Source organism: Caenorhabditis remanei, chromosome I, assembly GCF_010183535.1.
Source record: "Caenorhabditis remanei strain PX506 chromosome I, whole genome shotgun sequence".
In the NCBI taxonomy this organism is placed as follows: Eukaryota; Metazoa; Nematoda; class Chromadorea; order Rhabditida; family Rhabditidae; genus Caenorhabditis; species Caenorhabditis remanei.
In genome coordinates this window covers 9,067,612-9,078,605 of record NC_071328.1, presented here as the reverse complement: position 1 = coordinate 9,078,605, position 10,994 = coordinate 9,067,612, and the positions used below count along the sequence as shown (strand labels likewise).

Sequence of the window (10,994 nt, the reverse complement as noted above, 5' to 3'; positions counted from 1 at the left end):
GTCCCATGAGAAACAATTTCCGCTTCAAAACTTTGGAACAACTTTTTGGAAATCGGAATTCAATTTCCTTGTAAATTTGATAATGTTCACATGATATACATTCCATGTTTCAATCGGAAACCAACCACATTAATCATAGTAAGCTCAAATAGCTTTTTTTATTTATATGAGGAGAAAAACTTAGGAGAGAGAGAGAGAGAGAAAAAGTAATAAGAGTGGTGGATATGGCATTTATTTGATTGGATATCTCCGGAGTGTACACAGGAAGAAATTTGCATTTTGCAGATGAAAGAAAATAGAAAGACAAGGGTAAAGAGGACAATTCGTTCCTGGGTTGTACTTGAAAAAAGGGATTATAAAGGAGTGTAGATGGAAAATATTTGTGTTTCATTGGAAAATGAGGATAAGAAGCTTAAGAATCTGTTTCTGATTTCTGATTAATTTTGATCAGACTTGTCACGGGCCGGGCCTAAATCAGGAAAAATCTCGGCCCGTTTTGAAACATTTTTTCAAAACATTTTGTTTTGGAAATTTTTGAAAATTTTTGGAACTTTTTTGAACTTTTTTGAAAAAAGTATAGTTTTCGAATAAACATTTAAAATTGAATAAAAATGTGAATATGTATGATAATTTAAGCATTTTTACTCTTTTTTTTTCGAAAAATTAAAAAAAAATTGGTAAAAATGGGTACCCATTTTTGAATACGGGCCGACCGGGCCGGGCCGATCCAAGAGAAATTTCGGCCCGGCCCGGCCCGATTTTTGACAAGTCTGATTTTGATAGAATATTGGAAGAACGGATTTAGGTTGTTTCAATCAGATTTCACAGACGGGAAACACTTCTGTGAAGAGTCATTTAAACATGTTCCAGGATTGAGAAGTTACCGTAGTTCTACCACATTCTGGAGTTTTCAATGCGTACTCGGAAAGTTGGGAGCTCTTTTTAAAAACAGTATGGAACAAATTCTTGTTTTTATTGTTTACTTTGGTTTGGAGGTTTTTAATGCTTTCATCCAGCTGTTCTGAACTACATAATTACTGATATTAACTGCCAACATTTACTTTCAAGGCGCATCCCTCACCGCTGAACTACTGTAGAGCTTTGGTCTCGCAGCGACTTTCTTTTTTACAATGCTTTCTAGAAGTTGAAGTTATCTTCATCTTCAGCGTATTTGTTGTTTTTGCCTTTCTAGAAATGATTTTTTACCCAACAATTTGTTTTCTAATTTTCACAGAAACCCTTGTCAAATGGGCCGATGTAAAACGAATGCTCCAAAAGACGTGGTGAAATCCGAAAAGTCATCTGAAACAGGCATCGCACCGAAGGTTATGAGAAAATCGACTTTCTTATAATAATAATGAAAGAAAATGTTTTCAGCGGTTTTCAAAAATTCCCATTCAGTTCCAAAATCAGAAATACATTATTCCACCGCTGTTTCACAATAAATGGAGCGACAAGAATGCGGATCGGACACTTCTGAACGACACGATCATTGAGTTCTACATGTGCGAGTACATGCGATTGAAAGTATACGACGAAAATGCGTGAGTTAATTTGTTTTATTGACGAAAAGAATAAGATATTGATTTCTCCAATAAACTTAAATATATTCACAGACGAGCTCGATATCACTTGTTCCACACATTCTTCTACTCAAGGCTTCGGGTGAATTTTGGACAATATTTCAAAGAAGGTCCGCCGCGACGATCAGAGGTTTGATGAGTTTTTTTTTCTGCCAGACTGATCTCTAGACCTCTCTTTCAGTTTGCCATTCATTACAATAGAATGTTTCAACAAAAAGTAAAACCATCTGCTATTCTGCAGAAAGAAATACTTGTTATTCCGGTACATAATAACAAACCGAAACACTGGTTCCTCGTTCTTGTTCACAACCCCTCTGGCGCCATACGCCGTCGCATAGTTGACTCGAAAGAAGTAAAAAGCGGTAATCGAAGGAGTTTACTGACGAAACAAATTGCTGAGTACGCTCGATTCGAAGAGGCTGGCGAATGTCGAGTTGTTATTATGGATAGTCTACTAAATAGTAAAAAGTATCAGTAAGTTCCTCCTTTAGATATAAATATTCATCAAAACAACTTTTTCAGATCAGATCTATCCAAAGCGCACTCTCATGCATTCGATTATATCCGTCTTTGGTTACAGATGGCGGCGTCAGCCTGCGACGAAGAGCTCATGAGTAGTAGAGTCAGGTAAATAAGGAAAAACGTTGGATGTTCTAGCTTGATTTTTTCAGAAAAGTGGTATGCGAATCACTTCCAAAGCAGCATAACGACGTTGATTGTGGAGTTTATATGCTCGCGTACGCAGAGTATTTCACTTGGTTCAATACTGAGTGGATGAAGACTCCTACCGAATCACTCGCATATCTGAAAATGGAAGATGATCTAAAATCATTGTTGAACACAGAAGAGCCACGTCTCCGACTCGATAAACTCTTTCAAAAAATGAAAGATCCGCACCCGCTCAAAGAAGGTGCTCTGTAAAATATGAATTTCTTATTGTTATTTTTTTTTGTTTAGCTGCTTTTTGTATTTGTTTTCCCTCCTTTCCCTCTGTTAACATGCTAACCACTCCAATCATAGAAGCTTTAATCTTTGCATGTTAATATTTTCTTTCAATTGTTATTTTACATAATTTCTGCCATTCGTTACAAATGAAATTTTTTTATTCCCGTATGCAACATATTCCTTTCTAGATAAATGTATATCTACGGCAAATCGGTTTACCGTGCGGCACAGTTGCAAAAAGCGCGCGCCCACCATTGCAATATAGACCCAGCCTCCTTTCTCAAAACGGCTCCGTTTTCGAATAAATAAACTGTAGATCCAGATTTAAAGAATCATTTTTTTTGAAAACGAGTTTATAGTATCTTATATGACTCTTGCAAAAAAATCTCTTTTTTCTTCATGTTCCATCTCTTTTTTTCTTCATCAAAACTGATTTTACAGACCTGTCCAATGCATTTATACAATCTGACACTGCAAGGCCAAACGGCCATCAACCAGGCTATTCAAGGCAACTTCTCTGGAACTCCCAAATCACAGGTTCGTGGAAAAAGTGGACAAGTTTTTTTTTAAAACAATTGAAATTCAGGAAATTGTCATTGGACGTGGGTCGGCTCTCGAACTGCTGACACTTGACACAGTTACTGGAAAAATAAAGGTAAAAATTAATAAAGAAATGTTGAAAAACGTTCAGTAGCTTCTGGGAGCATGAAACATTTCAGCCAGAGTTTTTTTTTCATGAATGTCGTAAATCAGTCGATCGGTGTTTTCAGGTTATGTGTCATCAAGACATATTCGGAATCGTTCGGTCCCTTCTCGCATTCCGTTTGACTGCAGGAACCCGTGATTTCATCGCCGTTGGTTCAGATTCTGGAAGAATCGTTATTTTACAGTACAACGCCGAAAAAACGTGCTTTGAAAGACTTCATCAGGTATTCTTTTTATCTTTTTGGGAACGAACCAGTGGTCATCTTTATAGGAAACGTTCGGAAAGACTGGATGTCGTCGCATTGTTCCGGGGCACTACCTGGCTGGAGATCCACGTGGACGTGCTCTCATGATTGGCGCAGTTGAAAGACAGAAACTTGTATACATTATGAACAGAGACTCAGAAGCACATCTGACGATCTCATCTCCTTTAGAAGCTCATAAACATCATACACTGTGCTATGCGATGGTTGGAGTTGACGTTGGATTCGAAAATCCTACTTTTGCTTGTTTGGAGTTCGATTATGAAGTGGGTGAAGCATTTTTTTTTCATTTGTGCGCTCAAAGTTCTTAGGCCATTTTTAGTAGTATACACTACTAAAAATGGTCTTGTTAATTAATAATTTTCGAATACATTTTTTGAAAACTTCCGTTCAGAAAAATTAAATTTTAGGACAGTGACAACGATCCGACTGGCGAAGCTGCAAAGAGAACTCAACAAACGCTGACATTCTACGAATTGGATCTTGGTCTAAACCATGTTGTTCGAAAGTACGCAGAACCTCTCAATGATCCAGGAAACTTGCTTATCGCAGTTCCAGGTGGTAACGATGGTCCTTCTGGAGTCATTGTGTGCTGTGAAAACTATCTCGTCTATAAAAATCTCGGAGATCAACCGGATATCAGATGTCCAATTCCGAGAAGAAGAGTGAGTATCAATTGAGACAAGATATACAGGATATACAACATTTTTTCATTTCTTTTTCAATAATTTTTGTTTAGCACAAAGTAGTTGAAACTCGAAGAATAGAAGTTCAGAATTATATACAATATCCTCGAAAAAACCAAACTGTTAATGGGAACTTTATAAAAAAAAACTTATTTCCAGAATGAGTTGGATGATGCCGATCGTACAATGCTCATTATTGCCACAGCTACTCACAAAACAAGAAACATGTTCTTCTTCTTGGTTCAAGCTGAAAATGGAGACATTTTCAAAGTAACACTGGAAACTGATGAAGATTTGGTAACAGAAATGAAACTGAAATACTTCGATACAGTACCTCCAGCTAATGCAATGTGTATTCTTAAAGCGGGATTCTTGTTCATTGCTGCTGAGTTTGGAAATCAGTCAGTTTCTTTTTAAATCATTACTAAACCTATTGTTATATTTTTCAGTGAACTCTATCAAATTGCCAGTCTTGGGGAAGGTGGTGACGATGAATTCTCATCTGCCATGGGCTTTGGAGAGAACGATGCAGCATTCTTCGAACCGCACGAATTGAGATCTCTGATTCCAATCGATTCAATGGATAGTTTGAGTCCACTTACGGATGCAGTGGTTCGTTATTTCAATTGAATCCGCTGCTGAAATTCCAATTTCAGATTGGTGATATTGCTCGTGAGGATGCTGCTCAACTATACACTCTTATTGGTCGTGGATCGCGTTCTCACATGAAAGTTCTTCGTAATGGACTTGAAATCTCCGAAATGGCTGTTTCAGATTTGCCGGGTAATCCAAATGCTGTATGGACCGTTAAAAAGAATATTGAAGGTTTGTAACATTCGAAGAAATAATATAAGCATTGCATCGAAATAATTTAGATCAATATGATTCGTATATCGTTGTCTCTTTCGTCAATGCAACTCTCGCTCTCACTATTGGAGATACTGTCGAAGAAGCCTCAGATTCCGGATTTTTGCCAACAACGCCTACTATTGGTTGTTCTATGATCGGAGATGATTCTCTTGTTCAGGTAATCCGCAATCAAGTATCTACCAGATACTTAATTTATTTTAGATCTATTCCGAAGGAATCCGTCATATTCGTGCTGATAAACGTATCAATGAATGGAAAGTGCCGCCACGTCGTCAAATTGTTAAATGTGCTGTTAACAGACGCCAGGTTGCTGTTGCGTTGAGTGGTGGAGAACTTGTGTATTTCGAGTTGGATTTGGTTAGTTTCGATGAAAGTTAAAACTAATCAAACTCCAAATATTTTTTTCAGAACGGCACACTGAACGAATTCACTGAGAGAAAGTTGTTCAATGCTGATATCGCATGCATGACATTCAGTGAAATCTCAGAAGGAGAGCTCAACTCTCGTTTCTTGGCTCTCGGAACTGTCGACAATGCAGTTCGAATCATATCTCTTGATCCAAATGATATGTTGATGCCATTAAGTACACAAAATCTACCATGTCCCCCCGAATCCATTCTTCTGATTGACACACCTAATGAGGATGGTAAAGGAGTGGCCGCAGTTCATTTGAATATTGGATTGCAGGTAGGTTCGGTTGTAGAGATTAATAGCACATAAGTGTGATTTTATTAAATATCATCAATTTTATTTCAGAATGGATGTTTATTCCGTAACACAGTCGATAATGTTACTGGAGCTATTATGGATACACGTACTCGTTATCTCGGTACCAGACCAGTCAAATTGTTCAAAGTTCAATGCCAAGGACGATCAGCTGTAAGAATATCGAATATCCTTCTTCTTTATTCAATTTGTTTTCCAGATTCTGTGTACCTCATCTCGGTCATGGCTTCTCTATCACTTCCAACGTCGTTTCCATCTAACTCCACTTAGCTATGCCAATCTCGAATATGCTGCAAGCTTCTGCTCTAATCAATGCGCTGAAGGAATTGTCGCGATTTCAGCTAGTACTCTCAGGTAAAACGTATTATGCATTTATTTAACTCAACGGTGGTTTTCAGAATTATTGCTGCTGAAAAGCTCGGCGTTGCATTCAATGTCCAATCATTCGAACATAAGCTAACTCCTCGCCGTGTCGCAGTTCATCCAACAATGCCGTGTCTAGTTGTGATCGAAACTGACCATGCTGCTTATACAGAAGTTACAAAAGGCTTGAAAAGAAATCAGATGGCTTTGGATGTCGAAGCAATGGCATCAGATGAAAACGAAGCACAATTAGCTAGAGAAATCGCTACAAATCTTCGAGAAAAGCAATTAGATGAAAGAGTTTACGGTGCGCCGAGAGCTGGATATGGAAAATGGGCATCGGCAATTAGTTTGGTTTCGGCCACAACTGGACAGAAATTCACACATTTCGAGCTACCACAGAACGAGAATGCCAAGTGGTAATAAGTTTTTGAAGATTTTGAAAATATTGTGAATCTATTTTGAGAACTTAAAAAAAACCATATTATTAGACCTGTTTCTTTGAAAATTGGTTTTTCAGTCTCGCTCTTGTTCAATTCTCAAAACATCCTGACGCAGTGATGGTTCTTGTTGGATGTGGTGTGAATGAACTTCTAAATACGCAAGAAGTCAATCCAGAAGATCCAAATTATCGACAAGTCAGAGGATGTGTCTACACTTTCCATCTCTCACCATCCGGTGATCGATTCGATTTCTTGCATAGAACAGAGACTCCATTGGTAGGCGACTTCTCTTCAGCCCATTTAACTCTCAAAGTTATTAGTATCAACGGTTTACATTTCAGCCAGTTGGTGCGATTCATGATTTCCGTGGAATGGCCCTCGTTGGATTCGGTCGTTTCCTTCGAATGTACGACATTGGACAGAAGAAATTGTTGGCGAAATGTGAAAACAAGGTACGCGATGTTGTTCTTTTTCTCCTGAAAATCATTATTACCTTGTTCGGTTCACATCTCCCTTCCAGAAATTTTTCTGGGTTTTGGGAAACGTGTGAAAATTGTCACAGGAAGACGGCGTAGTTTTGTGTGGGGGAGCATGTGCAAAATGGCGATTTGATTAGTCGGAGGAAAGGGATGACACACAGATGAGGTCGACGTCGTCGGGCGGTCCCTTCTGAAATAGGAAGAAGGAAGTCTAAAAGGGAAAGAATAGAAAAGGAAAGGAGAAGGAGGATTATCAGTTTTTAGTTCACTTTTCTCTCTCGGCTAAAGGTCAATGTTTTCATCGGAAAAGAGAAGAAAAAGGAATTTCATAAATGTTCTAACGAACGAATCAAGAATTAGTTAGTGCGGTTTACGAACCAAAATGAAATACGAAAACTATGGTTTCACTACAAAGTCCAACTTCGGGTGATTTGAAATGTCCTGGAATTAGTATCGTATTATCAAAGTTGCATCAAATAATTTACGATGTATATTTTTAAAAATCTTTTTGAGAACTGAAACTTCCTTCATGACAAGTGTAAAGAATGCTCATCGCAGTGAACTCAGCATTTCACTCCGCTCTTTCTCGCTCCATCATTGAAAAATGAGAATAAAATTTAACATTTCGTTCCGCTTCACTTTTTTGTTTTTTTCTACTCGAAAAACAAAGAGAAAATTTCCCACCCTGTCAAGTGCTGTATTAATATTTTGTCAAGTCTCAAGTGTGTGTGAGTTGTCTTCCGTATTTCCCTATTGATTTCAAAACTAATACTCAAGTCTGAAAACAACAAAATATGTGGACCCCAGCCGATTTGCACATGAAAAATTTCTGATTTTGGTTTTCTCGGAATTCTCCAAACAACCGTAGTCGATTAATTCCACATGAGAAATTGCATTTCTTGGTCTCTCGCTTTTCTGTTGGATATGTGTAAATTTAAACAAGTTCCGGGTCTTTTTTTGCCTCAATGTGTCACATACATCACAAAGTTCTTCTCTTTCCACACGAATTAATTTTCCATACCTCTACGATCTGAAATCGGGAAGTTTGGAGTGGAAGCGATTCTTGCTCTTTCTTTTTTGTTGTATTTAAAAATAACTTTTTGAAATTTGAAGATTTATTTATGACGGAAAAATGTGAAAATGGAAAGTTTAAAATAGAATAAAAAGAACGAATTACCCTGTTTTGTGTTTCGAATGGATGGAAAGAGTTCACCGGAAGAGAGAATGTAGGAAATCATGAAATCGTTTGAGGGAAAATTATGGAATTCAAAAATGATTGAAAAAGGTAATAAGTGCATAAAATCAATTAGTTGGAGTGTTGAAAGTTACCGCAGCCGCCGAAGATTTCTCTGAGTTTTGGGTTTGAGTATAGTTGTAGAGACTCGTTTGCGGAACACGGTTTACAGCATTTGTTGATCGAATTGCTGTTGAATTGTAGGAATTGTTGTTGGTGTACTGAAACAAGAAGTATATGAGAATTGTTTTAACAGATCAGTGAAAAGTGTTCTATGTAATTTAGGGGCATTCAGTTTTAACTCACTCAAAAAAAGAAACTCACTTTATGTGTGGGATGATTCAAGTGATGGCATGTTAGCAAACGCTTGAAACATATCCGGAATTCACGGTTAAAGACTGTGTAGATCACAGGATTGAGAGCGGAATTCAAATAACCAAGCCAAAATACGATACTCCAGACGACGTCGTTCAGCTTGATCTCCAAACCGTATACCAACGCAAATCCGAGCCAACAGAAAATGAAACACCCGGTTACAATGGCAACCTGAAGTTTTCTAATAAACTCAGTTTTCTGCAAATTGTAAGACTTACAGTTTTGGCAGCTTTGATCTCTAAAGACAACCTCTTCTCATATGCTCCAGCTGTTCGTTTCTTTTGTCCACGACGCATCAAATGATTGAATTTCGAAGCCAAACTTTTCGATTTCTTCTTCGATTCATTCCCTAACAACGACTCATCACATGTTTCCTTTTCATCTCCATTGTTGTTATTATTAGTCATTGAAAAGTTGTCATCAGTTTGATTTGTCAATGGTTCGGTTTTATCAGTGGAGTCGGTGGAACTGCTTCGTGAATTCTCAATCAGAGACCCGAGTTCTTCGTTTCCTGATTTATGAGGTGTTGCAGAATATGAATTTGTTCTAAAAAAAAGAAATCTTTGAAGTATTCGCAAATTTTGTTGAATTTAGTTGCTAATCCAGTTCTCTGATTTAAGCTTATCGAGGATAATTCTCTGGATTAGCTGTATTCTTACGTTTTAAAACGTCTAGAATGTTATTATGAAGGTGTCTAGTAAATCTAGTCTAGTTGAATTTTCTAGATCAAAGTCTCAAAGATCGTACCCATTTAATGAATCCACAGAACTCTCGCTGCTCCTTCCGTGTCTTTTGTGCCTTACTCCGCCGGTTACTCCTACTCCACAACCTTGTTGTGTTGCTCCTCGATTCACCAATGTTTTCGCCGATTCATTCGCATATTTTCTAGCCTTCGCAGCTACCGCCGCCGCAGTAATCTGTGATGCTCCGTTTGCTGCGGCGGCGTCGATGGAATTTCCGTTTTGTCGGGACGTTGCGGCACTGAAAATCGAGAAGTGTTGAGTTATAATGAATAAGCTTTGCTCTTCTCCCTTTTCTAGTTTCTATCCTAAATTTACCGACTCACATCCCCAATTATAAATTGTTTATGAGAGAAATAAAGAAGATAGAATCGACTTACTTATATGGCTTGTTGGGTGTAATTTGAGCGACCACTGAGGATCCACGATGCACACGTAGCATGGGTAAAGAATCTTTGTTAATAACATCCGGATGATTCAGAAGATAACTTTTCGGATTCTGTTTCTTATTTGCTGCTGCCGTTACGCTCATCATTCCCGAATAAATTGACTTAGTAGCTGCTCTCGCTGCTACATAAATCCGGAAATAAACGAAGACGACGATGATCATTGGAATATAGAAACTACTGGAAGCAGAAAATACCACGTAGACACGACCCGCATTTGCAGGAGTACATCTACACGGAGTTTCTTTGTCTTTGATTGAGCTTGCCAAGAAGAAACTTGGAGAGCAAATAAGAAAACTTCCGATCCAGACGATCGCAACGGTGCATCTAGCCCGGAATTTTGTAACTAACATTGGATAATTTAATGGTTTGATTATAGCAATATATCTGAAAGTATTTGTTTCAATAACGTAATGTTTTTTTAAACCCACCTGTCAATTGATATAGCAACCAAGTTATAAATTGATGCTGTGCACATCCATATATCCAATGTTAACCATATCGTACACCATGTTTCTCCGAAAATCCAATATTGATCCAACACTTCATTTGCAATACTAAACGGTAGAATTACCGTACCCACTAGTAAATCAGCCAGGGCTAAACTCAAAATCAGGAGGCCCGTTGCTGATCGTAGACGTCTTCTCAGAAGAACGGCAGCTATCACAAGTGCATTTCCAAGAACAACGACGACTACCAGAACAGTCAAAACAGAAATTATTGAGAAAATTCGGAAGAATTGGGCGTGTGATGGGTTTCGAGACCATTCGTAAAACGAACAGTTCGGACTGTCTTCTGAAATGACACAGTTGATTTCTAATACTGTTGGAATCAAATCAAACCTATCAATGATGTGAATCCAATTGTTGTGAAGTTATCAGAAATACCGTAATCTTCTTCGGCTTGATACTGCCCGTTCAACTTTTGTCGTACCCATTCCATATCTTCGTATCTTCTCGACTATTCTTGCTTTTCTCCTTTTCTTTCTTCACCGAATGTTTTCATTCCATATGAATTAGAGAGGAAGATTTCTGAAAGTTGAAAAATCATAGAATTTCTGAGTAGAAAAAGACGGATTTATGCGGAGAAGATGCTGAAAACAGGGAGAATCTGCTGAAAATGGCAATAGAATTTCA

At 38.0% G+C, this 10,994-nt stretch overlaps 3 protein-coding genes across 3 annotated transcripts; 2 read left to right on the top strand and 1 right to left on the bottom strand.

The window, feature by feature from the left end:
• Positions 1-1,247: 1,247 nt before the first annotated feature.
• Positions 1,248-2,504, top strand: GCK72_001871 (uncharacterized protein; the record flags this gene model as incomplete). The annotated part of the gene is made up of 6 exons (XM_053723159.1): positions 1,248-1,325; positions 1,402-1,544; positions 1,617-1,713; positions 1,765-2,057; positions 2,106-2,210; positions 2,255-2,504. The coding sequence occupies 6 exons, from the start codon at positions 1,248-1,250 to the stop codon at positions 2,502-2,504; spliced, it is 966 nt and encodes a 321-aa protein (XP_053591804.1).
• A 474-nt stretch (positions 2,505-2,978) lies between these two features.
• GCK72_001870 (uncharacterized protein) lies at positions 2,979-7,134 on the top strand (the record flags this gene model as incomplete). Its single annotated transcript, XM_053723158.1, has 17 exons — positions 2,979-3,065; positions 3,115-3,183; positions 3,299-3,457; positions 3,505-3,762; positions 3,907-4,161; positions 4,342-4,583; positions 4,632-4,794; positions 4,839-5,007; positions 5,058-5,209; positions 5,254-5,409; positions 5,461-5,739; positions 5,809-5,931; positions 5,978-6,132; positions 6,177-6,560; positions 6,662-6,860; positions 6,926-7,036; positions 7,105-7,134. 17 exons carry the CDS (start codon positions 2,979-2,981, stop codon positions 7,132-7,134), a joined length of 2,991 nt encoding a protein of 996 aa, XP_053591803.1.
• A 1,231-nt stretch (positions 7,135-8,365) lies between these two features.
• On the bottom strand, positions 8,366-10,800 carry GCK72_001869 (uncharacterized protein; the record flags this gene model as incomplete). Its single annotated transcript, XM_003114968.2, has 7 exons — positions 8,366-8,518; positions 8,622-8,843; positions 8,891-9,218; positions 9,420-9,653; positions 9,793-10,245; positions 10,290-10,653; positions 10,701-10,800. The coding sequence occupies 7 exons, from the start codon at positions 10,798-10,800 to the stop codon at positions 8,366-8,368; spliced, it is 1,854 nt and encodes a 617-aa protein (XP_003115016.2).
• Between the last annotated feature and the right edge of the window lie 194 nt (positions 10,801-10,994).